We start from the raw sequence: 25,050 nt of genomic DNA, 5'->3' as shown, positions 1-25,050 counted from the left end.
CGCTACGCCACCTGTTTCCTCACAACCAGCGGTCGTCACATTAAACCCCGCCTGCCGACAGTCCCGTTGCACCTCACGTTACTTTACACAACGTTTACTCACTCAAATTGACGTCCTTCAATCTTCAGCCGACACGGCAGTTTGCAAACCCGGGCAACAGGCTGTAACTATTGCAGTCCCTGCACAACATGTCGTCCTCCAAGGACTCGCTCGAGAGAGCCGGCCCAGGTGCCAAGAAGAAACCCCCACCTCCCGTGAGACCAAAGCCGTCTCTGAGTTCCATGATCAGCCGTCTTGTCAAAGAATGGACTGCAAAAGACGATCCGGAAAGATACTTTTGCGAAAGAATATGGCCCACGGTTCGACATGATTACGCGATGCTGGCGTGCTGCGCCAGAGAGACCATCATTGCTGCTCTCGCGTTGGGGGAATGGCGCAGTGGTTAAGCGCCATGGCTGTTACTTGAGTAACGTAGGTTCGAATCCTGCTCCCTCCACCTCCTCCCCGCTTACCCGTGGCAAGGATAACCCGGCTGGCTATCGACAACAACCACCCGCCTGTGCCGTCGAGCCCACACTTGTTGGGAACTTCGTCTCCATGGCTACAAACGACCGACAGCTCCGCTGTTTGGACACAGGCCCCTCTCGATGAAGAGCCGTCAACTGCCGTCAGACGAATCCTCCGTGCGCCTGAAGGCACGGGGTCGCGTCAGTGAACAAACCTGTAAGCAGGACCGGGCACGAACCCGGTCAGGCTCGATTCGCTTCTATGCCCTTGTTTTCCGCTGTGTAAATAGAGAAAATAGAAAGCGCGCCGAGATACCCCTCGGGAGGTTGCTAACGGCCGGCTAATGAGCCGGGCCGAGCCCGGCGTTAAATAATACTACTACTACTACTACTAATTGCTGCTCTCGCGAACCACCCGCGCAAACCCAATGTGGTGCTTCCTATTGAAGATAGGACCAAGGAGGCCGGATCGATCAGCAAGTCGATCCACAGACGCAAGGTACAATTGCAAGGGCCAGGGCCTATATTTCGAGAAATCCATGACCTTGTGGGATTGCGGGTTATTGTGTCAAGGCCAAAGGACGTCGGTCAACTCAAAGAATTGATCTTGACACATTTTGACGTCAAACTCGTTTCTCCCTTTTTACGAGATCGAGCCGCTGGGGACGGCTCCCAAGACCCGACAGAATTTGGAGAATACGAGGCCTGGAATTACCGAGTACACTTGAAGCCAACAGCCAAGAACAAACGCTTCCAAGACGTCCTCTTCGAGATACAACTCGTCACCTGGGCCGACGCCATGTTCAACATCCTCTGTCATCCGCTTCTTTACAAACAGTCTGCTGGTGAACTTTCAGTGGAAGAACGACGACTTGTGGACCTCTATCATGGAAACGTCCGCCAGCTTTCGGTTCTCATGGACGGCCTGCGGAATCCATTGCAACTGGCGCAAATGGCGGAAGGCACCGAGGAGCATGTTTCTTCACCCAGGGATTTGCTTGAGCGGGCGCGAGAGTTGGCAGTGCGTCAGCAAGCCACGACACAAGATGGATCTGGTCTCGGGACTTTGCCAGACTTCCAAGACATGGTCAACACTATGAGGTATGTCCTTTTCACACCACTGATACAATAGAGCCAGAGGCTAATCAGATCAACAGAAATCTTCAAGTGCAACTGGGCTTAGACATGAGCAGCAAACGACACGAAATGTTTTTGAAAAGCCTCAAGTTCCCTGGTATGAACGAGCGTCGAAACATCATTGAGGAGTCGCACGAAGAAACCTTTCGGTGGGCCTTGAATGACGTTGGCGCAGCATCTGACGAGAGCAACTCGGAATCTGACGATAGCAACTCCGAACTTGACGGTAGCAACTCAAGACTCCAATGGCACAGAATTACCGACTGGCTTGACTCTAATCACGCCATTTATTGGGTCAGTGGCAAAGCTGGATCAGGCAAAAGCACGTTTATGAAATACCTCATCAATCACCCTACGACAGAGCGACTTCTTTGCCAACGCAGGCCAGGGTCCCGTATTCTTTCTCATTTTTTCTGGAGAGCCGGTTCAGACTTGCAAAAGAATATCAAAGGCTTTTTCTGCAATCTACTCCATCAACTGGCTAACCACAACGAAAGCATCCTTGCTACTTTGATCCAACACGTTAAAGATTGGCAAGATAAGGAGTCACACCAAGACTGGAGTGAAAAGGAATTGCGCAGCCTTGTCAAGACGGTCATTGAGTCGGAGCCTTCGCCGATTTGCGTCTTTATCGACGGCTTGGACGAGGTGCCGGTCCAACAAAAGCTCTGGGAACAAGTTCGGATGCTGGCTGAATTTGATAAGGCCAGCGTCAAATTGTGCGTCTCCAGCCGGCCGGAACTGCGCTTTGAAAACGTTTTACGAGAATACCCAAGGTTAAGGTTACAAGACCTGACGCATGACGACTTGCAAACTTTTGCCAAAACTGCGCTGGTGGACGAGCTTTATACTAAATTCGCACCGGAAAGCTCACCTGCCATTGAAGAGTTTGCAATTCATCTACTGGGAAAAGCCGAAGGTGTCTTTCTCTGGATAAAGCTTGTTACCGCAAGCCTGAAACGTGGCCTCGACAACGGTGACAGTTTGGAGTTTCTTGAAAAGCGACTTATAGAGCTTCCTGGCGACATCATAGAGCTGTATAAAGAAATGTGGCTCCGACTCGACGAAGACACCAAGCAGTATCGACAAGACGGTGCTCGTTATCTCAACTGTGTTCTAAATTCAATGTTTTTGGAACGGGAAGCCAACGTAAAGCTCTACAGAGAGGGTATGCCGCTGATTGTGTTGGAGGCTGCGGTGAATCCCGGCTTCCGTGACAAAGTTCTTTCGCGAAAGGCAGCAACCGGTGAGGGTGTCACTGAGCAAGAATTGGCCGAAATTGGGACAAAAGTCCAGACTCGCTGCGCAGGTCTAGTCGAACTTGTCGAAACCGAGAGGTATTATTATCATTTCGGTGACGGGGGCTCTTCTGAATTGAGAAGTATCACATCAGCGAGGATTATACACCGGTCAGCGTACGATTTTCTTACGGATCAAGAAGATGGGCAGGTGATACTAGACTACGATACTTCTCCAGCAAGTAATCGGATCCTGGACACAAGCCTAGGAGTCTTGGCTTACTGCATCGACGGTTCTCCCCAGAGAATAGTCTTTGAAATGGAAGCTGCCATCGAACCCTTTCGATGGCTTGCAGGCGTTGAGAAGGCTTACTTCCTTCGAACTTTCAGCGCTCTATGGCACTTTTACGAACTGGGGCTTTTTGTTCCTGACACGCGCCTTCGATTCAACCCACGTCGAAAACCGCATCTGTTGGCTCATCTCTGCATTATCTTTTCTGATATTTCATACCAGCATCCCCCCCAAACAGCCTTCTATATGGTAGAAGAAATTTTCTGGCAGCATCAAATAAGCTCCAGAGATGAAACAGGCCGTTCAACTGCGTTTGCTTCGAGACTGCTTAGAGAGTGCTTTCTGTTAGACGCAGCTTATCTAGATTGGTTCTCTTTCTTTTGTGGCTATGGGGCGAACCCCCATATCCGAGGGGTTCTTTTCGAAGAGTATTGGAGAATACCCTGGTTTACGCGTAGCGAATGCAACCACGCCATTCCAGTTGTTCCATTTGCATCTGGGTCCGCCTTGTGGATTTTCAGAGGCCTCGGAGAGAAAGGTCGCATGCTCGCTCGGGGATGGGATAAAGTCTTTAACGAGGGATTGTCAGTCAGCGAGCGTGTCCCTTTGATCTTCCGTCTATATATGGATGATTCAGATGAATTTGGCCTTAAGTTCTTTATTACGCCAGGATGGGTCTTTAAGCCGGGACGATACGAAGAGCTCTTGGGAGTGGTACTAGATGTCAGCATTGGATATATCATAGACCGGTTGCTCGTTCGACTAAGGCGATTTCTCAGGTTCGGAGGGACTTGCCGTCATCGAACGTTCCTGGACCGACTTTTTTCTGCGAGCCGGTCACGGCAAGGACTACCCGTGGTGCGGCCGGAGATTAGCCTAGCCGCGATTTTACCTGTCACCTCGGCTTACGACAAAGTCGGCTCTAATTTTTTACGCGTTACCGCTGAGTTGGAACAGCGGCTGCTGACAATAATCGATCCGTACTTGGACGAATTCTTGTGTTTCAGGCTGGACAAGGAAACAAAGATATCATCCGAAGATGAGGGAGATGAGCAACATGAGCAACATGAGCAACGTGTGGAATACAAGGAATACGAGGAAGGTGAGGAAGGATTTGAGGGATTAAAAGCCGCATTTGGTCTCCTCCAACGAGCATTTGATGACGGATCCGGCGAAGGAAAGCACTTTGAGCGCCTGGATATCAGTTTACAAGAGTACTTGGCCCAGCGGCAGTGCGGGTATGCATTCGAGAGAGAGATTGACATGTCTGACATGGAGCAGAGAAGTCCGCAAATGCGCACAGAGTGGCATGAAAACGAGGCCATGGAACGGCCTGACCTGTATTTTCCAGCCGGTCTGACTCGAACATGTGCGGAGCGGTGGGGTTGGGCTTTGTCTGCATCAACAGTGCAGAGGTTCTGACAAGGCGCATTGGAGTAACCTTGCAAGACCGTATGTCAGAAGTTCAGAACGCTCATAGCGGGCTTCACAAGCATCATAGCAAACGGTCACATGACTTGCTTTTGTCTATAAATTGCAATCAATCAACAGCACATTGTCATACGCATGAATTGCCCTCTTGAATTTCCATTCTTGTCTATAATCCTGAACTGCTATTGCCAAGACTGAGCGAAGGGTTAATCTTGCCTGAACCGATGGTACCAAGGCTGAATCTTACCTGAACTGATGTTACCAAGGCTAAGCGAAGGGTGAGTGCTGCCTGAGCGTGTGGCGCAGTCGCCAGGCCCATTTTTGGTCCCTCGGGTAAAATTACCCCAACCAGAAACCGGGAAAGCTTGGCCCAATTTCGGCCACTCCGTCATCCAAGTTTTGTTCTTTGAAGTCCTAGTTTCGGACGTTCCAAAATTGACTAACCCAGAACTTGGCCATTATGTTAACGAAATTCCAAATTAACAGTGAGTTTTTCTTTTTTCTTCTTGTTTCTTTCTTTTTTTGAACTTATGGGGTTCAATAATAGGTTTTCGTTTTAATGGTTTAGCCAACTTTTCGGCTCAACCGTTTCGATGTCACGAAAGCGATCCCAAAGAGACAAGGCTGCAATATAGGGGCGATTCTATTCGAAGATCTAAAGCTAAGTGTAAAGGAAGAAGAAAGGCACGCAGTGCCAATCGCGTATACGCGCCTAAGCGAGCAAATAATAAACTCACCCTGGCGCCTTGTCACGTGAGGTGGAGCTAGTCACGGTTGGCAGTCGCCCAGGCACGCCACTCCGTAACATTCGAAGTCTGTAGACTTCACCTGAAACAAGCGTCAATTGTGTCCAACTTTTAACGCACGCTGAATGTAGAGCTAAGTAGTGATCGGAGGTCCACAAAGTTGATTATAAAAGGCATATTCACGCCGTACCTTTGGATTCTAATTTGTTACTTTTTTTGCATGCGCCGAACCTAAGGCATTACGGGAGGAGGGGCAATTGAAAACTTTGCCCGACAGTTATCAACTTTGGTGATACTTAAACGGCTTACGTTCCGAGCGCTTATATTTGTAAGGGCAGCTTGGATAACAAGCAGCCGATCATAAGAACTTTCGGTTGGGTGTTTTAAGACTTATTCTAAGGACTTGCGGCTACATAGCCTCGCTGCTGCTTGGGATCATAATGCTAACTTGACTATTTTCCGAGACGAAGTCCCAACCAAACATTATGGCGAGCGTTAAGGACGATGTGCTGATAATAACCTTTGGTACTTCTGGCATCAAACCTCTACTTTTTGACAAGTGGATGGAAGGAGTTGCATTACTTATTTCCGCTAGGGACTGGCGAGCCACCGGATTTGGTGGGTTTGTCCACATCGTCGGACAAAATGTGTTGGTAAAAGGTGGCCAAAATATAGAGAAGGCCCTTTCCTTGCTTGGTTGTTTTGGATTTGCTAGTTACATGATATCGGAAAGAGTCTACGCGTGTCAGCCGCGGGATGGGCATCTGGGACCGCATGACTTTGTGGATTGCGTTCAGGCCTGGAGGTCTAAAAGCCAATGGCGAGCTGATTACTGTCATTTGTGAAATGGTGTCCGGTATTGGTTCTGACCGCGAATGAATTATGCCGACAGTTTAGTACTCTTTGCTGTCTATCAGAGGACTGCAGAAGTCTGCGCTGAATCTGGTTTCTAGCGAAGAATTGGGTAGTTATTAAGTTACATTGATCGAACTCTGCTACATCTTTACTTTTTAAACATATGCAACATATACGCAATTACTGCACACACCCTTACAATAGACTCTATGTACAAAGCACAGTAGATAGAGGTTTGAAAGTATATTTTGATGCTGACGATTACACGAGCACTGTGTTTGAGCTGTGCAAAGTCATTGGGCACGAGCCCTGCTGAGAAACAACTAGTTGCGTACTAGGATGGCCCAATTCATCCTATGCCAAGGTGAAGCCTGGCTGAAGCATTGGATGTGAAAGTTCCGTTTAAGGGACTGCAGCTCCTGGAGCTCACGAGAGTAGCATGCCCTACTTCGCTAAAGCAGTTGAGAATCATGGCTTCTCGTTGGGTATGTCCAAACTGCGTCCCGTGTTAGCGTTTTTTTTAAGTTGCGTATGTCAACTCCTGGCGATTTTCCGGATACCCAGGGCCCGGAACATGGCTACTGTCAATGTTTGCAGCCTTGTGGCGTATTTGATCAGCGACGGCGGCCATGCCTTTTTGACCCAGAAGGCCACGCGTGAGCACCTTGCGCTTTAATGCCTTCAGGAACCAGAGAAGCGTGATATAGCGACTAGGGACTTTCTCCCTCTGCACAGGCTACCTGTGTCGTGGAGCCCCAATTTACTTTACAATCAAGCCTCGCTGGCCCGAATCTGGCTAATAGAAGTTTATCAAACCTTCTGTATGGAATATCTGTCGGGCGAGTTATACAGCTGGACACCCCAAAACAACCACACCTTTTGGAAAGGATTCCAACCCAGTTGAACACCGGAATGATACCCCAATTCATCCTCTCAAAATCTACGCACCAATATGTTACAGGTTTAGCACCAATTCAAATGTAAGCAAATAATAAAATTTGGAATTGTGATATATCTCAAACAAGTTGAATCACCCCCCCCCCCCCCCCCACCGGCCTGTTCCGGTTTTGTGCATTGCTTAGTTTTACCCCAGGTTAAAACCCATTCGAATCATTTTATCTTTCCAAACAGCTTTGAGTGCACACAAGAATGCCCCCTCTGCCAGAATGGTACCACCTGGCGCTGGACGTTCAAATTCGGGGTTGCTTTTGCAGTACAGTTTGGGGTTGCCGTTGTGCTGATAGCTGAAGTTTTGAGTACTGCCACGGATGGTTGTATCAAAGCCTGACCTACCATCCCCTGGGGAAAGCAAAGCCAGAAAAATGTGCAAATCGAAAACCCAATCTTCAGGCGCGTTAAGGACGAAAATTGCCGCAATGGGATGTGATTATTCGGCAAAAATCCTTGGTATACCAACGGCGTTGTGAATGCTCGCTGATGCTTGCTAAACGTGAAAGTTTGCCGATTCTTTAACAAAATCCGAGGATATCAGAACCTTCCCGAAGCCTAGTGTTTTGATCTGTTCCCGAGCCTGGACCATGCCACCTATAACAAGCACCCATTTATTTTTATATTTTGAGGACAGCGGCAAGATGTCCGGGGTTTTTTCCCAGTATAACGTTGGGGCCATCGGGTCGGATACAATCGGGATCTCGCCATCAGTCGAACTGCGTTGCTCACTGAAACTGAAGGTTCCAGGTGGGGGTTTGCCATAAAATGCTATTTGAAACGGATCACGCTGCTGCATGGAAGATATTCCGACTGCATCTTCGTCATATGCCATAGGAGGCATGATGAAACGATAATGCTCTCACAATCGTACCTCCCAAAGCCGGGGCCTTGTTGAGCCATTAAACCCGAAGCATTACTGTTGTGAATCAACTGGATGCCTGGAACGTTGCAACGCAAGTGGCTGGACTTGCTTCAGTGCGGGTCCGTGTCTTAAGGAATAGGAGCATAGAAGGCTTAGTCTCAATCGTGTTATTATGCTGAAAAGTTTTTTTTTCCGCTAACGCACCCAATAATAAATGTGTTCTTGGACTTAGTTGAGGCTACTGTTACTTCTCTGGGGGCGACTTCTGTGGTATGCATCTGGGATTTGACCTGAAGTGGTTTTCTTGCATCTTCTGAGTCTGCTTCCTCACTTTATATTACCCAGTCGGCCGAATAGGCTGCGAGCTTAATTGCTTCGCTCCCTCTATAAGCAAGGATTTTGCTTATAGGGTACATATCTACTGCTAGTCTTCGGCGTCCCCGAGCCAAGAACTTGCAGCGATGAATGAAACGGAGCATACAACCAAAGATAAGGAACCAATATATTCTTTTCGAGGCTATCCCTTTATAGCTAGGGTGGTGCAACATGCCACCAATAGCTTTACAAGTGTAAAAAATCATCTTTCAGGATACGAAGCAAACTTACCAAGTATTGAATTATTTCTGTTTGCGCTGTTGGTGAGATCGCATCTGGGGCTTAGGGAATTGCTGTAATATCAATGACAAACCCAAGCAGAAACGGCGTAGTACATACGGCGTTTGCCCAGAGATGAAATTGTCCCGCCTGTTTTCATGTAACCTTGGATTACTGACTACATTTCCCCTCGGCCATTAAATGAGCGGAGCAGCTCTGTGCTTCAAATTCGAGACAGGCGTTGTAGTTCGGCAAAAGGGCCAGCAGGAAAACACTACCTTTCGGTGATAACCGGAATCTTCCCCTTTTTTGTATCCACTTAATCCTTTAGCTTGACAAAGGGAGGCCACGCAGTCTCTCAGGGGTATTTCCACTTGTTAAGTAATCCTGTATGGATCTAGCGCGTATGGAAGCAAGGCTATGTCAAGTTCGGGGTGTGCTAAGCGATTGAATAAATTGTCCGCTAATGCTAACCTCTCCTCCTGTCTTTCAGCCCGCCGTCACCCCTAGCATCTATATCGAATATAAATATGCTCGTTTTTCCTCCCTTCACTCGGATTCCAACCTCCTCATCTTCTATCATCATCTTAGTCGTCTCCCGGCAATAAGCACATCATTCTCATATCTGGCTTTCCACATAACTTGTTTTCTTTCACTCTGATCCTTTTAACGGAGGAAAGCAATCACCATCATAAACATGGATTTTTACCTCCCAAGTGTAAAATATGAGCACGGAAGTGATATGGACAGCCGTTACTTAAGTATCGCAGACCTTTCAGGGATTCCAGCATTATTTCGTATCTCGGCCACATCTGAGCCATGTTTATCACCGCTATCACCATCCTCATCCTTTATTCACTGCAACATCCACGGCATGCCTATGAGTATGTCACCACAGCCTCCACCCATCACTTAACACTGTTCCTGTATGCCCTGGCCCATTACCCCTTGCCATGTGCCTTCGGGTATCACTCAGTAACACGTACATGGCCCCTCCCATGACAACGGGGGATGCTCTAGTGGTCAACACTACGGAAAGAACTGTCCAGGTCCGGTACATTTTTCTTTCCATCTACCGGATGTCTCGACATTTACCCCTTTTACATCGGCAAACCATGGATATTACAATCGAGTCATACAGCCACCATCAGTGATGTCCGCTAGGTCCTAGGATAGCGCTACTCCTTTTTTCGAAAGACCTTGTCCTTCTCCCGTCTATGTGGCTGCCCACGCTTCAGTTTCACCGACAACTTCGCCCAAGGCTTTCGGTCAAAGTCGACAAAGGAAGAGAGCCACGTCAAACGGCACACGGGTTAGGAGCTCAAGGCGTGGTCGATGGGGATATAAGGGTTCCCGCAGATAGATGTCTGCAATTCTCCAGGCTGTGGATGTACATATGCCAGGCCGGAGCATATGAAACGTCACGAGAAATGAGTAAGCACCTGAGCACAAAAGAAGAAAGCACAAAGACGAATGCTAACTAATTTTTCGCAGGATCCACGATAAAGATCCTATCGTTTTCAATTGCAAGATGTGCCTCGATCTTATTGTTACAATCAAGGTATCGGGGTAACCTGTTCTTATGGTAAAGTACAGTGGGTTGAAGCAACTGAGCGTCTGACTGGGCAACTGGGGTTCTCAATGACTGGGGGTGAAGTTATGATCGTTCTCAAGTAAGTATTGAGGTTAACTAGAGTTTGATTGCTGCTAAGCAATCCTAGAATCAAATCTATCTACATGATAATGGGCGTGTCTTATATATCCTGGGTTCTCAATGCGATCTCTCCTGATCTCCAACAGATCGCAGAGATCACCTCCTTGATCTGTCGTGATCTCTCCGGGATCATTGAGATCACTTCCTTGGCGATCACGTGGTGTCACGTGTCTGGCTCCTTACGTAATCCTGATCCTGCCGGTCGGTGTTTCTCTTGATCGAGTGTCGTCAGGAGGGGTGTGACCCCGCCTGGCCTCACTGGTACTGGCCCGACTGTCTGGTCGTAACACTTATGTCTTCGGACAAGGCCTATAAAGTTACAACCTGATTTGGAGAATTTCATCATGCATGTTAAGAAACATACTGATGAAGCGTCGGCTCTGAGACAAAATATCACCTACGCTCGCTTGCATATTTGCGATCCCTTGAGGCTCAGCAGAAAAAAAGCGCCGTGGTCGACTCGATTTGAACAGACTCATGCAGGTGGAACAGCCTGTCCTCCTTGCTGACAGTGCATGATATTTTGATTGGAGGGTGAGGCATCGTGCAGGTTCAAAATGTGATAATACATACAACTTTTGCTATCACGCTACCAGCCGCTCGGTACTGTCTACAATAGAAAGAAGTGAAGGAAACAAGCCACATTATCGTCCGTCCACCTTTAAACATGCAGTTGTTCGAGCATTTGATAACTTGAATCCACCGGGCACGCTTCGTTGAAATACTCCGTTCGGGTCGTATTTGCCCGCAAGCTCCTCCATAAACGCAAGGTTTTTCTCTCCATAGCTGCCCAGAGGTCGGCGTAGTTGAGAAAAAGATACTCGTCGTCGGCTCCATTCTCGACCGAAAACCTTTTGGTGTTGTCCACCCAGGTAGTCATTTTGGCGTTGACTAGCTTTATGAGCTTTGCGTCTTTGTATGCAACCATGCCGAGAAACAAAACAAGGTTTTCGCTACGATCCTCGAGCCCGAGCACGTTGCCGCCGCTTGTTGCGGCCTGCCTGAACTGCTCCGCCGATAAGCCTTGAAACACGCACTGCGCTGTGAAACCGAGTGACGGGTCTGCCTCCAGTTCTTTCACCATGTTCAGGTAGGTCTCAACGGCGTAGGCCATGACATCGCCATTTTTTTTAAAATGTCAGCGTCCGCCAGGCGTTGTAACTGCCCTGTGGCAACTCCAACTCATTAGTAAACTCGGCTAGCGTGTCGGTACGTAACGCCGACGTGACGTTGCCTGGAATGCCCAAAAAGTCGGCAAGTCCCGGAGCATTAGCTGTGCCATCGACGTTATGCAGCGCGCTGCTTATAAACGGCTCCGTGAGGGTTTCGCCTTGGATGTAGTTCCAGAAAACAATCGCCGAATCTGCTCTGCGCCCCTCGTTGCCGAGAACTGAGACGAACTTCTGCATCGCCGATATGACTCTTGGGCTAGCCGAGAACGGGAACGCGACTGAACCTCCCCAAAGCGTGGCTGGCGCCTTGAAGGTGTTAAGATCGAAGCGTGTCACGATACCGAAATTGTTTGACCCGCCCTTTAGAACGCGGCTGGCGCCACACTTTACTTGATGTCGTGAGCGGGCGGGTACGTCACGATTATGAATGCAAAATATGCAACAAAAACTCCAAACCTGGGCCAGAAGACAGCACTAGCCTTGTTCTTTCTTTATCGTTCCAGGAACCTGAATGTCAGCACCAACCCGAAGCTTGAATGCGAAAGACAACGACTTGTTTAAGAGTATTGTACTGTACAGTACAGATACAGTACAGACATACTGATATTGGTAGTTTGCGAAAATAGGGCCTGCGCTCTCTCGGAAAAAAACACTTCAAGCACCGGTGCGATGGGTGAAGCCTGGCGCAGTGGCAAAGGCCCGTTTTTAGGCCTTCACCTAGACTTGCATCTTTGTGCCGGAGCTTATTATGATCGACGCGGCATGTCGCTTCGTCTGTATGTTAAAGCAGCTGCTCAGGCACATATAGTGGACATATGAATGGGCAAAGTGCCCGTTTTGTTCAACACTCTGCTCTAGCTTGGACCAGATGCAAAGCACTTAGGCCCAGCCCAGCACATTTGATGAAAATGCAGTTCTTGCACCGAAATTGACATGTGTTTTGTGGATCACCAATGTGTGACCTGCCTTTTTGGGGCCGAGATTTGCAACGAATCCACAAAATGTACCCATTCTCTGCCTGCCGGATTTCTATCATCATACTTTTGAACTTAATCAAATTAAAAGAGCGTATGACCTCCTATGCCCCACCATTTGTTAACCTTTCCAGTGTGTCGACTGAAATCAGGATATCGCTGGATCCGTAAAGGTCCGCGTCTGAAACCAACATATAACTGGATGAAAATTCAATTAAGGAAAACAGCGAGAAGTGGCTCCTCATAACCCCGAAGGAAGATACCCGTCAGCGTCGCTGGAGATTTTCAAGGCTGCTCCTCAGTTTCTTTGCCCTGGCCCTAAGCTCTTCCCGCTTGCGATTTTGTTTTTCCGACTCGGATCCGATTTGAAGAAGCTCGTCGTCCGTGAATCGGGAAACAGTCACTGGACTGAAAATCTCGGGGAGGGGCGCAATAATGTGACGCTCGACGACCTGCCGACAGACATTGTCCACGAAAGTCTTCATGGCTACCTGTTATCGAAAAGCTTTAGTATCTGCACTTTGCAATGGCGTCGTGTAAAACATACCTTGTAGTAAGCTTCCAACCCTGCCATGGCCTCAGCACATGCCTGGTCGTCCATGTCGACGTTGACTTTGCGCTTCATTGCCTCAAGGAACTTTTCAATATCCATGGGGATGTTGCTAACATGGAGTTTTCCATGATAATCCGAGCTTGCTGTCTCTTTGATAGCACCTTCCACGGCCTCACGCAGAAAGCCATGACGGGACTTTTGAATGTTGTCAGTGTAGTAATGGTTGTACGTAATCGGCTGGCGCTGCTCGTCTTTTTCAGTTTATCAAGCTCCATCAAAGCGTCATTGCCGGCGTCCTCCATCCACTGAGAGCAAATGGCAAGCACATCACCACGAAGCTTGTCCTCGGGTAGAACCACTCGAGTGGCGTGCTGCAGCCACCCGGTGACGATCGCGATGATGTTTTCCACGTGGGCTGTGGCAATGGGGAGCCAACGAGAGGATTGTTCCAAGAACAGCTCGGCTAGTAGGACATGATTGTAATTCCCTGGAAGCTCACGACCCCGTGTGCGCAAATACACCTATACCATGTCAGTCGTACCCGATTAAACAACCATATATGGACATACCTTTTTGACCCAGTTTTTCATTTCCTCTTGGGTTACGAAAAGCTCCTTCTCGTTGTTTTCCTTAATTGAATTTTCATCCAGAGTCCAGTCGATCTCTGACTCTGCCGGCCTCAAAACCCTTTTTTTGCCATGGGTACGGATGTCGGTAGCGAATTTGCCATTGATCTTGTGGACCACGGCGCGCAACCGCGAATCCTCAACGTGATCGAAAAACTCGTAGTATGGCCCATGATAGTTGCCATCCAAGGCAGCTTGGACCAGCTGGGCAAAGCTGGTGCTAACTTGCGTTAGAAAAATGCGGATGTGCCCGACAGTGGGACGGGCTTGGCCAAGTCGCGTCAAGCTCTCCTCTGTGGTGCGCAGGACCTTCCGAATATCTAGTAGTAGTAGTAGTAGTATTAGTTAACGCCGGGCTCGGCCCGGCTTGTTAGCCGGCCGTTAGCAACCTCCCGAGGGGTATCTCGGCGCGCGTTCTATCTTCTTTATTTACACAGGGGGAAAACAAGGAGGGCAGAGGCGGATCGTGCCTGACCGGGTTCGGGCCCGGTCCTGCTTAGGGGGTTAGTTCACTGACGCGACCCCGTGCCTAAGGTGCACGGAGGGTTCGTCTGACGGCTTGTACCGTGAAGTGTGGGTGAAAAGGCAGTAAGTCTATTCCTCGTCAGAGTTCGAGTCGTTTACGATCGGTGTCCCTAGGCGTAAAGTGCGTTCGTGGCGCGCGGGGCGCTGGCGGGCCGCTCTGGGGCGGGCGCTGAAGTAGTTGGTGGCTATCGAAAACGCCTCAAAGCTTTTCGGTTGCCCGAAGCTTGTCTGGAAGAATTTCCAGCGTTGGGCGCGATTTGGCGGCCCGGCCGGCCGGTCGTTATTAGGCCACGGCCAGTTTCTCCACACCGCCCGCGAATAGCGGCAGTGCACCGGGTGCTCAGGGGAGGTCCGCTTCCAGCACCAGGCACACGAGGTGTTTGCATCCTGGTGGTTGAAACGGTCATGGTAGGCCTTGAAATCGCCGTGGCCGGTCCTCATGGCCAAATAATGGCCCAGTAGGGGTCTTGGCAAACGCAGTTCCTCGGGCTCCTTTCTCGGTGTGTATTGGAATTTCCATTCCCTATATGCGGGGGACCGTTCACAGAGTTCTTTACGCCACCAGTCCTTCTCTATATTGGAAAGAATGGCTCTGAGGACCGTGCCGGCACCGCTATACGTGGTTTGCTGAGCCCTCGGGTCTGGGTCCGGCGGTCCGGCGGAGCCGGCCTTGGCCAGCTCGTCAGCCCGGTCGTTTCCCGGGATTCCCTGGTGCCCAGGGCACCAACGGACCCGAACCTCGGTACCTTGTTTTCGGAGTAGATCGACAAGGTCATGGAACTCCAGAAAGGCCCATTGGGACGAACGCGGCGCGTCGCCTCTAAGACCCCAAATAACCGAGGTGCTGTCCACACAAATCCAGATCCGGGCGCCTGGCTGGGCCTTGGCTGCCGCCTGTAGCCCTTTTAGGGCGCCAATCGCCTCGGCGTCGAAAACGTGGTTTTCCGGCGTAATAGATGCGGAGCCTGCGGCAAATTCCAGGCCCGCCCTAAAAGCGGCCCATCCGTACCCTATTTGGACGCAGTTGTTTTCGTGTTTTTCCGAACCATCCGTATATACCACGATATCGTCAGGTGATACCATGTCCAGCCATTCGATAAAGCGGCGGGCCGCTTCCTCTTTCGGGACTCCTCCGGTGGGGTCAGTGCGAGAATCCGGGGCATTGCGAGGTGCGCGCAACTCTAGTCTCCGGATCCGCGGGAGAAGTTGTGCAGCCGTTTGCAGGGTCGTGGCCGAATGGCCCGAGTTGCGGGCACGAGGTGTTTCACGCAGGCGGCTGACAAGGGGGTGCCCCTTGTCCGCGAGCCTTAGTCGGGCGCCGTATTTCAGGCGGGTGTAGGCCAGCGCGACGCGGGCCGAGGGTAGTCCTGCGTCCCTGAGAATAGTGGACGAGGGGGTGGTTTTATACGCCGGGAGGATTGCCCGTGCCGCTAAAACCAGCGGTTTGTTCAATGCTTTGAGGAGTCCTCTTTGCTTGTGCGCTGGGTTGTACCATGCCTCGGCTGCGTAGGTGGCCGAGGAACCCACGCATGCCACCGCTGCCTTGCGAAGTGCAGCCGCAGGCGGTCCGTATCTTACTGCCCCAAAGCTCTTGAGGTGGGCAGCGACCGCCATTGCTTTGGCAGCCCTTTCGGCCACGTGGCGGCGCCCGTCTAGCCGTCGGCTGAACCAAAAACCAAGCCAACGCATGCCCGGGTAGCGCTCGGCCCCGGAGGCGCTTTGTCCGCGTCGACCGCCCGGTAGTTGGACCGGGGTAACCGTTCTACCATTAATCCGGATTTCCGGGTTGCGACCGTGCCTTTTCTTAGTAATATGGATCACCTCTGTCTTTTCCGCTGCAAAATGGATCTTCTCTTCCGCCGCAATTTCGTGCATATCCCGGAGTTTATCTTCCAGCCAACGTACGTTTTCCTCCAACAAGGGTGACGATTTCCATGTAAGCACGTCGTCTGCGTATGCCAACCGCCACTTCGTACCGTTTTTGACGAGATACGCCAAATATAACATATATAGGATCGGGGAAAGGGGAGACCCTTGCGGGGTGCCGCACCCAAGCCGCCTAAAGCCCGTGGTCGTACCCTCCAGCCGGACTCGGGCCTGGCGGCCGCTTAAAAAGTTAATCACGAACCTGAGGAGAATTTTACTAAACCCGAGGCTCCGCATTTTCCGTATTAATCGCCTATGGAGGAGGGCGTCGAAGGCGCCTTGGACGTCGCATGCGACAAGGGTGACTTCCTCCCCGCGAGCTAGAGCCTGCTCGATATCGTGGGCGAGGGCACAAACCAGATCCGTCGCCGATCGTTTGGGTAGGGCACCGCCGTGGGTGCAGCTAAGGAGCCCGTTGTCGTGTATGGCCCAAGCTATCCGGCGTGCAACGAGCCTCTCGAGGCCTTTTCCGATGCAGGAGAGGAGGGCTATAGGCCGCCAGGATCGAACGCTGCTCCGGTCTTTCTTCCCCGTTTTCGGTAGCATCGCGACTTCGGCCTTCTTCCAAGGCGCTGGGAAATGTCCGAGTTCCAGGCAACGTTGGTAGAGCCTGCGCACCGGCTCGGCCAACGAAGCCCATCCGGCTTTTAGTAGCCGGACGGTTATTCCGTCGATGCCCGGGGACGTGCTCGTAACCCCAATGCAGGAGCGCTCCGCCTCTTCCGCACTAACCTGGGTGTCCCAAGGGATTTTAGCCTCGTCCGGCGACCAGGCCTCCAAGGGGTCTCCCTGCAGGTCATCCTCCGCCGAAAATCGGCCAAGCACCTCCCGTTGCAGTGCTTCCGCTTTTGCTAAAGGCTCGCTCACTTGCTCGCCGTTAATAACCAGCGGCGGGGACCGGAGGCGTGGTCCGGCTCCCAGCCAGCCCACCATGTTCCACAAATCCTTATCGTCGCGCAATTGGTCGATCCGGTGCCTCCAGTACTCCCGCTTCGCGGCCCGCACCCCTTTCGTATAGGCTTTTTCCTCGGCAGAGGCGTCTGCCCTATTTACAGCGCTCCGTTTAACCCGCTGGAATTCGGACCAGAGCCGCTGGCAGTTTTCGGTCCACCAGGGAGCCGAGCTGTCCCTTTTTCCCGCCGGCGTACCCACGACCCACGTCACTTGCTCCCATAAAGTTGTAAATTCAGCTACCCACGCGTCCAATGCGTAGCCATCGGCCGCGGATCCCGGGTCCGGCATGTCTTGCATGCCAAAAGCAAGTAGCTCCGCGAACTTTGGTAGCCGGTCGTCCCTAACCGAAACGTTAATCGCCTCCGGGCGGGGGGCGCCGCGCGTCCGCAGCGTGGTATAAAGGGATTCGTGGTCGGAGCCTGTGTAAAGACTGCTGTCAACCACAGTTATTGTGCTGGGGAGGTTGGAAAAGACCATATCCAGTAAACCCCCGTCGCGGTGGGTGGGCACGCCGATATTTCCTGTGAAACTCATCCCCTGGGCTTGCGCCCATGCCGTCAGTTGGTCCCCTCCGCGTGCGTTTGCGCGGCCCGGCTGGTATGCAGCAGCCGCTACGTTAAAATCGCCGCCTAGCACCGTGGGTCCATTTGGCACGGTATTGCATACCATTTCCAGCGCGGCTTCAGTGCCCGGAGCCCTATATACGTTAACAAACAGTATTCCGTTAATTTCGAGCCAGAGTATGTCCCGCGTATTTTGGCCCTGCGGTAGCCGTCGTTGTGCGGCCCTTAGGGCTGCCCCCTTCTTGACGTAGGTGAGCACCCGGGGCCGGAGCCCAGTCATGGCTTCGTAAGTGTTGGCGTGCCATTCGTCCACTGGCGCAAAAACATCATAGCCCGGGTGCGTTTGTGTAGTCGTCTTTAGCCCGCACCATGGCTCTTGGACGTTAACCAGGTCCACTTCTCTCTGGTGGCATAACTCCAACAGGCTCAGATGCACACTTATCCTTTTGCCTACGTTGGCCCAAACTACGTCGAGGCGTTCCCGCTGCATGTTGCCGAGCGAGTTTTTCGTCATATTAATCGACGGCTTGCTTCCAAGTCTATCACATCAGCGGGGCAAGGTTCGGCAGCCGCTGCGTCCTCCTCCATTTCGGCTGCCCAAACGATTTCGTCGTGCACGCGTTCCTGTTCAACCTGCAGGAAGTTACGGATGTCCGCCCCTGCCGCCTCGCATGGCCGCGCTCTTTTGTTTGAAATGCTCGATCGGGAGCTCGAGGTTTGCGAATGCTGCGATGAGGTGCTTAGGACCGGGATTGCAGGTGCTGGCTCTCGGCGGGCCGCCTCAGCCCGGTCGTTGATAATCGCGGCACGGTTGGCACGTCCGATTCTGCGGATCCCCTTTAGTTTACGCTGTGAAGGTCGTTCAAGCTTCCCATTTACCACCAAAGGTCGGGCAGGGCAGTTCTCATGTCCGGATGGGAAATGGCCGTGGCAGTTAACGCATTTGGGGGCTGCCTTGCACGGCTCTTCCTCTGTCGCATGTTTTGCTTCACCACATATGCCGCAACGCGCTTGCCGTACGCAGCGACGTATTTCGCAATATCCCTGGCAACCGTCGTGGTGGTGTGTAATTTTGCGTGATTTTTCAACCTTCCGCGCACGTTTCGACACTCCAAAAAGCTGAAAGGGCTTTACGGGTTGAAGGAAGGACACTATCCACGTGCCCTCAGCCGTATGTGGGTCGTAACCATGTTTGGAAATATGCCAGTTGACTGGCTGCTGGCCTGCTGCCACGGTAATCTCCTCCTGGATTACCTCATGTACGTCCTTTCTTCCGTCCAGGCAATTGAGCGTTCGGGGCACTCCAGAAACGGCGTATGTGTGCCAGGTTGTCGGGACAGTGACTTCCCGCGCGTCCAATGCGTCCATAATGGCCTTGACCGCGCTGGGGTTGAGGAGTTTTTGCCGTGTTTCCTCAGAGGCCACCGTAACACCCCAGCCCGTGGGGGTACGCTTGGCGTTTGGGATTTCACTGTGTGGCACCGAGACCAATTCGGCCAGTTTGGTCGTTACCGCGTATGGCTCCCTCGTCACCATCCGCAATTTGTCATTTACGCGGATCAGGATGCGGTTGGACGGCTGTTCTGTCAAACGTTTCGGGGCTTGGGAGCGGTCCCGGCCCGATTGGGAGGGAGTTGCGGAGCTGTCAGGTGCATTGCCGGGCGTCGTACGTATCGGGTACGAGCGCGTGGCCGGGGTTAAAATTTGCGTTGGGGCCGCCGCTGGTGGCGTGGCGGCTCGCTCGGCCCATGTGACCGATTTGTTAGTGGGCGTGCCTCTGCCTTTAGAGGCCGACGACGCCGTGCCCGTCCTCGTAATTAAAATGCTGCGCCTTTCGCTGGAACTGGTCGGCGAACGCGACGGGGAGCGCGAACGCTCTTTTTCAGGGAGGGTGCGACTGAGGAACCAGCCGCTGATCACGTCGTCAAGTTCAAGAACAATTCTCCTAAGCGCGGCGTCCTCCGGGGCCTGTAAACTTTCGAGCTTGGCTGCAAAGACCTCTTCGAGCCAGCTGCCGACTGTTTCCACGTTTTCCAACTCCTGCTGCAGTGTTTTGATGGCCAGGGCCGGGAGGCTGGAGTACCTTCCGCGGCCAGCCGGCTCAGGCGCGTTAGCGGTGCGCGTGTCGAGAGATACGTGTCCCGACTCGGCCTGGCCCTGCGGCAAAGCCTGCGGCGTGCTCTGCGGGCGCGCGCGGCGGTTTGAGACCTCTGGTGAGGCCATGTCGACCGGCGCCCGGAGGGCGAAAATTCTTCAGCTGTTAAGCTTATTGGTGTGTTTGGGTGTGAATCGCTAACAAAGGTGGGTCTGACCCATGAATGGTGGAGGATGCTTGTGACGGCGTCCGTAGCCTAACATCCAGCTTAGATATGACCATTTCCGGGCTATGGGGGATAATTCCCGCCCCTCGAAAACCCCCGGCCATATTTTCTTTTGTCATTGACTTTTTGTAAGCCGCTGCAAAAGCCAAAAAGAAGTCGACTTTGCTGATGTTAGTGATGTGGGCCCGGATAAAGTCGTTAATTTTTTGACCGTACGCCCGCTTAAGGACGTTAAACACTCCGACATCAAGTGGCTGGGTTAAATGAGATGAATGAGCAGGCAGGTAAAGTGGAATAATATTGTGATCTTTGCAATAGCCCTCGAATTCAGGGGATCGATGACTGCCGTGCCCATCGAGCACTAACATCCGATATACGCCTTTTGTCCGCGATTTTGTATGGTTGTCGAAATGCTGAACCCAGTCGAGGCCAGTCTCGTTGTCGGTCCATCCATTAACGGTGGGTTTGAGGCGCCACGTGTCCGGAAGACCGCCTTCTGTATACCAATTGGACAAATGGTAAAAGCCTTTGACGATGATATACGGGGGTATATCGTAACCGTCGCCACTGATGCAACAAATTGCAGTCGCCCATTCTCGATTGCCAGGCTGTACTTTTTTCCTTCTTCCGCGTCTTTCGGACCCAGTTACGACCATTCCAGCGCAAATCTGGCCCATCATAAAGCCGGTTTCGTCGAAGTTGTACATGTCGCAGTCTTGGATGCCATATTTGGCCCTCATATTGGCCACCAATTGAAACCACGCGTTTAACGCGTCAGGATCTTCGCAAAGAGCTCTTTGGAAATCGTAAGCGCGAGAAAAACGCGTTTTTAATTCTGTGCGTCGTTGTACGAAGCGATAAGCCCATTGCTTGCCGACCGGTCGCGCGTCCCGCGCAGCGAGAAGATGATCGGCCATTGCGGCCACATCAGCGATCTGGGCTGGAAACCCTCGGGGATCCAGGTCCAGTATATACTGGACAATTACTTCCTCTTCCCTTTCCGTTAGCTTTTGGTTGCCTGGCCGACGATTGGCCAAAGAAGCGATGCCGTTTATTCTGTCGTGTAGTGTCGATTTTGGGACATTATATATTAATGCAACCTTTCGTATGCTTTTCTTTTTGCTTGATCGGAGCTCATTTAGAGCAAGAATGATTCGCGCTTCGCAATTTGATGATTCCATTACTGTTGGGGGAAAGAACACGTGTGGAAAATAAAGGATGAAACTGGGTTGAAAAATGTCCGGGGTCCTGATATGTCCGGGGTCCTGATGAACCACGTTAACAAGTACAGCAGGCAAATATAAATATCTGACTTAATCGCCATTCTGATTTTGATTTCTTAACCACCAAACAATCCTTTCTCACAGCTTTTCCCCCATACTTTTCCTGCCGTTGTTTCTCTCATTACAATCCATTTTACTTTATTATTCGAAATTACCGCAACCGTCAATATGCAGTTTAACACAATTGCTGTTTCACTTGGCTTGTTTGCCCTACACGCTAGCGCTACACCTTATTGTAAGGTCGAACTACTGGCCAAAAATCAACTTAATTTAAACTCATGGTTTTCACTACAACCGGCGGCCTATGTTCTGCCTGGCCGGCCCGGCCGTTTCAGGACCGCAGCCTATGAGCTTCATTTTGAAACAAGCGCCGACTGCAGGTTTATTGAAAGTCAAACGCTTACAGGGACAATTGAAAACGAAGAGTGGAAACTTCAGATTTCTAGGGTAAATGCATAAACTTTCATTTGAAAACCCCACGGAGTAACTGGTTGGTTAGAGTGGTTTTTGGGTATTAAATTCAAATACAATATAGCATGCCAAGGCCTTAGAAACTTTTAGACTTTGATTATTTTAATGCAATACTCTTTTTAACGTTAGGCACATCACATAATAACATTCTCCACCATTCTTGGGTAAGACCTACTTTTGCTGGCCGTCACGAAAGCGATCCCAAGGAGACAAGGCTGCGATATAGGGGCCATTCTATCCGAGGATCTAGAACTCTCTCCCGTACACAAAATTTTCAGTATGGGCGCACGGACCATGCTGTTAACGTTTGCGCGGGACTTCCGCCTGTAGCCCTAACAGGCGCGCACACACGAAAAACTCTTCAACCTGTCGCCCTAAGCACCGTCACTACACGGAACGCCTTTCCTCGCAACACCCATGTATAATCGACAGATCTCCCCTTTGACGAGTTTTCCACTGATCGCGGTGAAGGAAGAGTCCGATCGGCGGTTCGGCGCGCCACCCGCATAGAGGCGCACAAGACAAGGCCCAATCTCGCGATGCGAGCCAGCGTGGCACAAAAAACTTTGCCAGCCGGAAAGGCAGGCGTCCTTCCCCGGAAGGCTAGACAATACGGTTTAAAAGAAAGGGAAATTAGGCTGAGAACCACCCGACGGTTCTTCGAATCGACAGGGCACCCTCTCACCCCCTCACACCTTCTGGGATTGCCTGCAGCGAGGAGGTAGTGCCGTTACGGGGGTTGGTTAGTTGTACGTGGACCGGAAGCACTGTGCCGGCGCGGCAGTCTCCAAAGGGTCCCGACAGCAAGACGTGGTCGGCCCATTGCTGGAGACGGCTTTGGGTAACGGGAAGCAAGAAACGTGGGCACGGCCTTGGTTCGCACCCTTGGTACACCCCGTGGACGGTGGGCCGTGGTGGAATAGTGTGACTGAGGCGCCCCATGCTTCTCACTCGCACTGGGAATCTGCGCCGGGTCTGGAGGACGGGAAGAACTCGATTGCATTCATGTCCACATTGTGGCGCTGGGCTAGCCCAGGAACCAACGGGGGACTAAGCTGTGGATGGACATGTACGGGGTGTCGCCGGCTTTTCGAAGCTTTCTACTCGCACTAGGGACGTACACCGGGGCAGATGATGTCGTCGGCATGTTAGGCGGAAGAGACGCTATTTTAGCCGGAGAGGACGGATGCGCGCGTCGGTCTACCAAGAGGCCTTTTTGTGGATGCGGTAGGCTTAAGGTGCAAACCTTGTATTTACGTGGCAGGCTGGGTATCCAGCGACTAGGAGGGCTCTAGCTGGCCTGTCCGTTAGAGGGTCTGGTCCAACCCTGTGACTATAGTTTACTGTAGGAAATGCAAGGCGAGGAACTGCGTTTGCCAAGACCCTTACTGGGCCATTATTTGGCCATGAGGACCGGCCACGGCGATTTCAAGGCCTACCATGACCGTTTCAACCACCAGGATGCAAACACCTCGTGTGCCTGGTGCTGGAAGCGGACCTCCCCTGAGCACCCGGTGCACTGCCGCTATTCGCGGGCGGTGTGGAGAAACTGGCCGTGGCCTAATAACGACCGGCCGGCCGGGCCGCCAAATCGCGCCCAACGCTGGAAATTCTTCCAGACAAGCTTCGGGCAACCGAAAAGCTTTGAGGCGTTTTCGATAGCCACCAACTACTTCAGCGCCCGCCCCAGAGCGGCCCGCCAGCGCCCCGCGCGCCACGAACGCACTTTACGCCTAGGGACACCGATCGTAAACGACTCGAACTCTGACGAGGAATAGACTTACTGCCTTTTCACCCACACTTCACGGTACAAGCCGTCAGACGAACCCTCCGTGCACCTTAGGCACGGGGTCGCGTCAGTGAACTAACCCCCTAAGCAGGACCGGGCCCGAACCCGGTCAGGCACGATCCGCCTCTGCCCTCCTTGTTTTCCCCCTGTGTAAATAAAGAAGATAGAACGCGCGCCGAGATACCCCTCGGGAGGTTGCTAACGGCCGGCTAACAAGCCGGGCCGAGCCCGGCGTTAACTAATACTACTACTACTACTACATATCCGAGGATCTAAAGCTAAGTGTAAAGGAAGAAGGCACGCAGTGCCAATCGCGTACACGCGCCTAAGCGAACAAATAACAAACTCCCCCTGGCGCCTTGTCACGTGGGGTGGAGCTAGTTACGGTTGGCAGTCGCCCAGGCACGCCACTCCGTAACACGCGCCACGTGTTTCTATTTAAACTTAATATTATAACATTTTTAAAATAATAAGATATTTATATATAAACTAATATATTTTAAGTTTTTTAAATGTAAATAATATTATAATTATTAAGTCGGTGAAATTTATAATAATTGTTTTATCTTATAATGCATATTATTAAACTGAACCTTTCTCCTATAATGCATATTATTAAACTGAACCTTTCTCCTATAATGCATATTATTAAGTTAAACTTTTAATTAGATATAGTTTCACTTCCAGGGTTTTATTTTGGTTATTTTCCAAATATAATATTTTCTCCAGTTCTCTGTTAAAAATTTCTCAAAGTTTGACAATCTAGCTTTTTATCTTTTTATACGAAAGTTTTTATTTACTTTTTACATAAAAATATAAATAAGTTATTCAACTTTACCTGGCGCTATAATACCAATATTTAATTAAAACTCCTGGTGCCCGAATAGCCCCGGTCACCGAACATCCTACCAATATAAGTGTGTTTTCAACTCTCCTACTTTATTCGTCGATTTCACTACCTAACTCGTTTACATTTAAAATATCCGTAGTATTAGAATTATTATTAGAAACTAGAGATTCTTCTGGGATACTTGAGTTTCCTGCAACTTGTTCGTATGTGCGCCCAACATCTTGGATATCCACAAAAAGGGTTTTGGGGTCCATTTGCACCTTCCTTCTTTTCGAAGGCCGCGCTGCCTCCAATTGAGCCTTTAATATACTAATTTCGTGCTGCTTTCGAGCCAATGCGACATTTTTAACATCCCAACCCTTTTGAAACTTGTTACAAAACAGCCGGGCAGTAAAATCGTATATATATGTGCGCCTACAGGTTGTAACGAGATCGCCAAGCTGTTTCGACCGCACCGGTGTCTCCCAAACAACCGCTGATTGTCCGCTGATTGTCCAATATCGGGGTTAATGGTACCCTTTATATCTCTTCCCCTCGCCAGGACCTCGGAATAGGTTCTTTTTGCTTTGGCTTTGCGTATATTATTGTTTTCGAGAGGGAGAGGGTTTATTAGGGGTCTGGCGAGATTTACCGGCCATTACCCGGCCGCTTTAAAACCCGCTTTTTAATTTAAAGCGGCAAGTCCCTGGACACGGGCTTTATAATAACAAAGTAAAA

General features: G+C 51.0%; 5 protein-coding genes and 1 pseudogene across 6 annotated transcripts; 3 read left to right on the top strand and 3 right to left on the bottom strand.

The window, feature by feature from the left end:
- Positions 1 to 188: 188 nt before the first annotated feature.
- MGG_07985 (uncharacterized protein) lies at positions 189 to 4,743 on the top strand (the record flags this gene model as incomplete). The annotated part of the gene is made up of 5 exons (XM_003714889.1): positions 189 to 254; positions 476 to 707; positions 956 to 1,607; positions 1,727 to 4,411; positions 4,725 to 4,743. The coding sequence occupies 5 exons, from the start codon at positions 189 to 191 to the stop codon at positions 4,741 to 4,743; spliced, it is 3,654 nt and encodes a 1,217-aa protein (XP_003714937.1).
- Positions 425 to 496, top strand: MGG_20027 (annotated as a pseudogene). The gene has a single exon. The product of its transcript is annotated as a tRNA-OTHER (tRNA).
- A 1,092-nt stretch (positions 4,744 to 5,835) lies between the features above and the next one.
- Positions 5,836 to 6,229, top strand: MGG_15797 (uncharacterized protein; the record flags this gene model as incomplete). The annotated part of the gene is made up of 2 exons (XM_003714888.1): positions 5,836 to 5,968; positions 6,084 to 6,229. 2 exons carry the CDS (start codon positions 5,836 to 5,838, stop codon positions 6,227 to 6,229), a joined length of 279 nt encoding a protein of 92 aa, XP_003714936.1.
- A 4,758-nt stretch (positions 6,230 to 10,987) lies between these two features.
- MGG_07984 (uncharacterized protein) lies at positions 10,988 to 11,440 on the bottom strand (the record flags this gene model as incomplete). The annotated part of the gene is made up of 1 exon (XM_003714887.1): positions 10,988 to 11,440. The coding sequence occupies one exon, from the start codon at positions 11,438 to 11,440 to the stop codon at positions 10,988 to 10,990; it is 453 nt and encodes a 150-aa protein (XP_003714935.1).
- Positions 11,441 to 12,738: 1,298 nt separating this feature from the next.
- Positions 12,739 to 13,124, bottom strand: MGG_15796 (uncharacterized protein; the record flags this gene model as incomplete). The annotated part of the gene is made up of 2 exons (XM_003714886.1): positions 12,739 to 12,963; positions 13,020 to 13,124. 2 exons carry the CDS (start codon positions 13,122 to 13,124, stop codon positions 12,739 to 12,741), a joined length of 330 nt encoding a protein of 109 aa, XP_003714934.1.
- A 4,573-nt stretch (positions 13,125 to 17,697) lies between these two features.
- Positions 17,698 to 19,842, bottom strand: MGG_15795 (uncharacterized protein; the record flags this gene model as incomplete). The annotated part of the gene is made up of 1 exon (XM_003714885.1): positions 17,698 to 19,842. The coding sequence occupies one exon, from the start codon at positions 19,840 to 19,842 to the stop codon at positions 18,130 to 18,132; it is 1,713 nt and encodes a 570-aa protein (XP_003714933.1). The 3' UTR covers positions 17,698 to 18,129.
- Between the last annotated feature and the right edge of the window lie 5,208 nt (positions 19,843 to 25,050).

This window comes from Pyricularia oryzae, chromosome 2 (assembly GCF_000002495.2).
Source record: "Pyricularia oryzae 70-15 chromosome 2, whole genome shotgun sequence".
Lineage (NCBI taxonomy): Eukaryota > Fungi > Ascomycota > Sordariomycetes > Magnaporthales > Pyriculariaceae > Pyricularia > Pyricularia oryzae.
This window is presented reverse-complemented; position numbering and strand designations above follow the sequence as displayed.